The 6,484-nt window shown below is 35.7% G+C and overlaps 1 protein-coding gene across 6 annotated transcripts; it reads left to right on the top strand.

The window, feature by feature from the left end:
- The first annotated feature begins 263 nt into the window (after nucleotides 1-263).
- On the top strand, nucleotides 264-5,141 carry LOC131031437 (pentatricopeptide repeat-containing protein DOT4, chloroplastic). 6 transcript variants are annotated; one of them, XM_057962559.2, is made up of 3 exons: nucleotides 264-1,583; nucleotides 1,695-3,300; nucleotides 3,924-5,141. In XM_057962559.2, the coding sequence occupies exons 1-2, from the start codon at nucleotides 592-594 to the stop codon at nucleotides 2,182-2,184; spliced, it is 1,482 nt and encodes a 493-aa protein (XP_057818542.2). In that variant the 5' UTR covers nucleotides 264-591; the 3' UTR covers nucleotides 2,185-3,300; nucleotides 3,924-5,141. The 6 variants fall into 6 exon arrangements, with proteins under 6 accessions (XP_057818542.2, XP_057818541.2, XP_057818537.2 ...); XM_057962558.2 differs by having other exon boundaries at nucleotides 264-2,523; nucleotides 2,711-3,300; XM_057962554.2 differs by having other exon boundaries at nucleotides 264-2,531; nucleotides 2,711-3,300.
- The last annotated feature ends 1,343 nt before the right edge of the window (nucleotides 5,142-6,484 follow it).

The following is a 6,484-nucleotide window of genomic DNA, read 5'->3' as shown; positions in this document are numbered from 1 at the left end:
ATCAAAGAGTTTAACCCATTGGGTGAACATGGGGATAACCGATAAAGACTATCTAAGGGTGCCAATAAAGGAAAAGGCTAGATTTCTTGTTGCTCAGATCAAAACTGGGTCCCACTATCTAAGATCTGGGTCCCACTATCTAAGATGTGGGACAGGTAGATGGACACTTCCAAAGGAGGATTGGGAGGAAAGAATGTGTCTTTTTTTTGTAATAAAGGGATAGTTGAAACTGAATGACACTTCATCTTTGAGTGTGCAGCATATGAAGATATTCATATTTAGTAAGAGAACATTTTGAAGAGTCTAAAAAATATATTTGAGGAGGCAAAACTTCACAAGACCACTGCCTTATTGATCAAGATCCACAATAGAAAGGCTGACAATGAAAAGAACTTGAAAATTGTTAACGAAGCTACTCTTGATCCCATAGACTTGATGGTCTGTCATTAAAACTCACTCACTCATTTCATTCCATAGCCCATCTAAGAGCGGTCTGTAAAGAAAGTCGCTTGATGGAAGCCTCGTACATTCTGCTTACCATGCACTACCCTTCTCTAAACTGTTCTAGTTATCAACTGTTGCGAATCTGCAATGCCAAGGATGAGTTTTCAAAGAGTAAAGCTTATCCACTCTTTCATTAATGGCAGTGGATTTACATTTGCTACAAGCACACTTTTTCAAAATAAACTTATGAACATGTATGCCAAGCGTCAAAGTTTGTTGGATGCCCGTAATGTTTTCGACCGCATGGCAGAACGAGACATTTTCTCATGGAATACGATGATTGCAGCTTATGGAAGACATGGATTTCCTCAAGAGGCATTGGCATTCTTTCATCGAATGCTATTGACAGGAGTTCAACCGGATCAGTTCACATTTGCCAGCCTCGTCCTAGCTTGTGCCAAAATGAGACGCGTGGAACAGGCTATGGAAATTCACCAAACAATAATTGAAAGCGGATTACTGTCAGATTATGTACTTGGTAATGCGTTGATAGACATGTATGCAAAATGTGGAAATATATGCAAGGCACGCGATTTGTTTGACCAAATGCCTCATCGAAGCGTGGTCTCATGGAATGCAATGATTGCAGGATATGCCAAAAATGGTGTTCTGGAAGAGGCCTCAAAGCTTCTTAAAGTAATGCCTTCACGTGATGTGTTCTCATGGACTGCATTGATTGCAGGATACGCACAATATGGTGTTCTTGACGAGGCTTTAAAACTTTTCAAAGAAATGCCTCAAAGAAATGTGATCTCATGGACTGCGATGATAGCAGGATATGCGCAAAATGGGTTTGTTGAAGCAGCCTTGGGGACTTTTAAGCAAATGCTGTTTGCAGGTTTAAAGCCAAACTCAGCAACAATCGCTAGCATCCTCCCAGCGTGTGCTAAAGTAGGAGCGTTGAAACAGGGTATGGAGCTCCATCAAAGAATAATTGAAAGTGGCTTTTTGTCCTCTGCAGTAGTTGTGAATGCGCTGATAGACATGTATGCTAAGTGCGGAAGCATAAATAAGGCACGTGAATTGTTTGACAATATTCGTCATCCAAATGTGGTCGCATGGACTGCAATGATCTCAGGGTATGCAATGCATGGCTATGGCAAGGATGCCCTCAAACTCTTTGAACTAATGAATCACTATGGAACCAAACCCAACCATGTAACTTTTGTTTGTGTTTTGTTTGCATGTAGTCATGCAGGTCTATTAGATGAGGGCTGTAAATACTTCAATCACATGGGTCACTTTTATAACATAAAGCCTACAATGGATCATGATGTATGCATGGTTGACCTTCTTGGCCGTGCTGGCTACCTTGAGGAGGCCCTGAACTTCATCATCAAAATGCCAGTAAAACCTGATTTGGTTTTGTGGATGTGTTTGCTAAGCACTTGTAAGTTATATAAGAACATAGATTTAGGAGAATTCGCTGCAACTCTCATTTTTGAGTTGGATCCTAAAGATGCTGCACCTTATGTTCTTATGTCAGATATTTATGCAGAATTGGGCAGGTGGGGTGAAATTCAAAATATGTGGAAATTGATAAAAGATGGAGAAATAAAAAAAAAACCGGGCTGTAGTTGGATTGAAGTACATAAAATGATACATGCTTTTAGTTTTGGAGACTTATCACACCCACAAGCACACACAATCTATACAAAGTTGGATAATTCGTCCTTGTAGATGAAGGCAACAGGGTGCATTCCAAAATCAAAACATGTATTGAATGACATGGAGGAGGACAAAGAATAACTCCTCTCTCAACATAGTAAGAAGCTAGAAATTGCATTGGGGTTGTTGAACATATCACATGGAGTAACAATTAGAATTGTCGAGAATCCCAGGGTATGTGTTGAACCACACTGCAACCAAGTTTGTCACGAGGACTCAGATAAATGTAAAATCAATTCTATCATTTCAAACCTGGAAGATGTTCTTGTGGAAATTACTAGTGATGTTAGTGGAGCAACCTATGAATACGTGTGGCACTTTAACAAGGTTCCTGGTCTTATATTTGCATTGGTAAGAAGGTATGTAGGTGTTTTTTATTTTTTGTAGGTGTTTCCAAGCGTTTGGAGAGCTAGGTTACGCTGATAATTTTATGTAATCGTATGCATAGCATGCTTCACTTCTTATGTATGCCGATGAGGTGTTAGTTAAAGCCCTGATATTTGATACCATGGGAGGGAATCATTGAACTGTTTTTCAGGAAGCCTGTACAAGTTCGGAATGAAATGGAAGAATGGGAAAGCAAAAGGTGGAGAGGCCTGAACCAAATTGAAATCTGCTCAGCCAGCTGGAAATGTGATAGAAGGGCTTACCACCGATCAAATGTTAGATAAATTGAGGATCTCTTGTTTGTATTTTACTCACTGATTTTGTACGGTGTTCTTTTCTCTGTTAGTTCTACCATCTTGTGCCTACGCCATGACTGCCATTCAGAATTCAATTATGTGCATACTAAATTACTCATGCAAATTTATTTTCTCAATGTGGATATTGTGTTATTTGTGGTGACAGATATTTCTGATTGAAAAGGTGGCTTATATTTACATCAAAGAAGGATAATGTATAAATAACTGTACCTTAGAAAAGAAGCTGAATGTGGAAAGTTTTATAGGAGTCATGTTGGGTTCCCGGCTGGAGAAAATCTAGCCCACTTCTATTGAAATTATAAAAAATATCAAATTGGATGCGCACACAAGCTTTCATAATGCAAGAAACAAACTGAGCCACTGGGGCAACCGACCTAGCACAGGACCATCGAGCTTTCTCGTTTACCATCTCATGCATCATTAAGTAAACATCCCTTTTCATATAAGCTCTTTTGCATTCCAAACCCTAAGGTGTTGTTATAACGTCATGATAGCAAATAAAATGTTATGTTTTGAAAAGGTTTAAACAAAATCATATTGCACTTATAATAATCTTGTATGATTATTATTTGATTTAATTATTTAACATTTTGTCATTCATATGTTACATTCTTTTTCTTTTTCTTTGAAGTTTTCTGTTCTAGAGGAAGTAGAGGCAATGACCATTGATTATGTGAAGTCCCAACAGATTCACTTCCTTTTCCCTCCATTCACATAGTCTTTGGTATTCTATTTGAAGGCTTATTAAAAGCTATATGGATAATGTAATTATTCATGTTGTAGTGTTGAAGCAAACTTGCTGATGTATGAAAACAAACAGTGATAATAATACAGAGTTTTCCCTTTAGTCAATTTGGTGAATCATTATTAAATCTGTGTTTTGTGTCTTAAATTATCTGTCTTTAAATTATTTATTTCTGATTTCGTTTATTGGTTTATTTACTGTTCGTTTTTCAACAATGACTGCTAGATGCATTAAATTGCTAAATGTTGCTGCAAACTAGGAGTCATCTCATGCAAGAATTCTTCTTTGTGTTGTTGATGCAGGAGCATTCAGGTCCATATGCAATCCGCATCAACCAAAAAAAATGTTGATTTTTTTATTTGAATTTTGATTTATTTTTAGTGATTCTTGGCATCTCACATCATCAAGAAGCCACTCACAAGTGCACAGCTGCAAACTTTAAAAAGTTGATGGAAAGGAGGTCGAAACACAAAGTGTTCAAAAATGGCTTTTTTCTGGTATTTTGGCTTAATTTTTTGTAAGTCATTTCTTGCAGAAAAATTAAATGGCTTTTTTCGGGTATTTTGGCTTAATTTTTTGTAAGTCATTTCTTGCAGAAAAATTATGATCCATGTGTATTCCTGAAGATGAAGGTGGGATCTCTTGATGTTCAAATTTTTAGAGAAAATATTCAAAATCAAAACTGAAAAGTGTGTGAGGCTTCCAGGCATTTTTGCACTCTCCAACATATTTAGTATTAAATTAATAAATTATTGGTTCCTATATTAAAATGATATGAATGATATGAATGTAAAGGCTCTCCAAATTCAAAAATTTAAATGATTAAAAAAAATCAATGCTGAAGAAAACTGAATAGCCAAGCCTCTTGAAATTTTGATGAAGATTTGGATGCCTCTTTGTCTTTGAAGTTGCATTAAAATGAGTATTCAACACAAAATTGGAGGGGAGGGGAGAAGATGCAGATTTGAAGACAAAGATGAAGCTGCATGAAGTTGGAAAGGAAAGGTAGAGAAAGAGATGAAAGGTCATTTATGTACTTGTGACAAGGTGTTTGTATTTTCTATTATATTGTGAGTTATGTGTTGTAGCAGCAAAGAGTCTCTGCATGAGTTGTTTCGGATTCGGAACTTCGAATTTTAATTTCAACCTTAGGCCTTTTGGACGGTTTATTATCGACGGTGATGTAACTTGTTTGCTACATACGTTCAAATTGTTTTGCACCAAGCATGAGAACTTGGAAATGTTTGATCCAGTATTCTTTCTTTTAATATTGTGTAGGAATTCCATCATAGGCAGCATGGGATGAAGAGGAGAAACTACAGGGTACATTTCCACTATTGTTGTCTCCCTTAAGAGTCTGGCTGTGAATGTGATATTGCAGCTTGTCAAAGGGTGAATCTACGAAAGATTTGTTGTTTTAATTCTTCGTTTTCTGAAGTAGTATCTAAAGGTGTTGCCAGGCGAACCATTGCCGTAACTAGTACATATGAAATATAATCCGAGCTTTTTCTAGGTGTCCAGTTTAGAGAGGAAAAAATAAAAACGCAGTCTAAAAAATACGTAATAGTGTTGTTATGTGTTGTTTCTGGATTTAGACTGTGTGTTTTTTTTGCATCAACGTTTCGGATCACACTCTCTTTTGATCTGTATCTATCCATTTTTCTATTCCTGAACTTTTTATCATTCTAATGATGGATCATAGAATACGATCCGAAATATTGCAAATATAAACACAGTTTAAAAATAAAAACATAATTTAAATCTAAAAACAACACACAACAATATTATGATTGTAGAAAACTAATATCACTAAACATAATAGTGCTCTAAACATGTTAGATTAATTTTATTGTTTGAGTTATATCCAATACCTTCAAAATGAAATCATTTGTCACCTCTACTTTCAAGGTCACCATGTGACACTTAAGAAGTCTTTCAGAGATTCTGATGTTGTCTCTTGTGGATAGAGCGTAACAAGGATACAAAGGAGTCTAGCAAACATTAGAGGTTAAAGGTGCTCCTTTATTTGAGAAGCACCAAGAAATTTAAGTTCCTTTTCGGAGCAACGGGTGCTTGGTAATTATGTAATTATGCATTCTTTATATAGAAGTTCATACTTCGAAGATAGGCAGGGATATGTATGGTGGTTCAAATATTTTGGAGGTCTGTAGATATTGAGAATTATATTCTTATGAAGGGTTTGAGACAACTTTATAGAGTACTATCAATGTAACTTTACATGAATGGTTGTACTAATTCAGGAATCTTGTGATTCCAAAATTTGGGGAGGTTGAATATAGGAATTTAAGAAATCTATTGGCGAACTACATTTATATGAGGTTTATAAGGTAGTTTGATGAATTCTATCTAGTTGAAAAACTATTTTAAAAAATAATTTTTTGAAGAATATGAGGTCCTAATTTATTAACATGGTTTTTGTTTTGTAAACCTTCAAAGTGGGTATGGAAAACAAGGTTTACATATTTTAATAAAGTTACCTTGGTGACTTAGTTAGCAATTAAAATATTTTAACACTGCCATGCTAATTGTTTGGTGGTTTGGGTCATTATTTTGTGAAAAACCTTTATAAAAGTCACATTGTGATGTATGAGTAATTATCTCAAATAAATTAATATTATTATTCATTGTGCTATTATGGTTTAATCCCTTTTAGCATTTTTATCTTCTATTTTCAACATAAGGGAGTTTTGTTGGTTTTCATTTTGAGTGAGTTATGTAAGTGGGTAGAATAGGAGGAGTAGCTTAGGGATTTTGTTGTCCTAGTGAGTTATGTAAGTGGGTAGAATAGGAGGAGTAGCTTAGGGATTTTGTTGTCCTAGTCGAGAGTAGCATACATTCTATT

This window comes from Cryptomeria japonica, chromosome 6 (genome assembly GCF_030272615.1).
Source record: "Cryptomeria japonica chromosome 6, Sugi_1.0, whole genome shotgun sequence".
In the NCBI taxonomy this organism is placed as follows: domain Eukaryota; kingdom Viridiplantae; phylum Streptophyta; class Pinopsida; order Cupressales; family Cupressaceae; genus Cryptomeria; species Cryptomeria japonica.
Note: the sequence above shows the minus strand (reverse complement) of the source record. Positions and strands in the feature narration are given on the sequence as shown.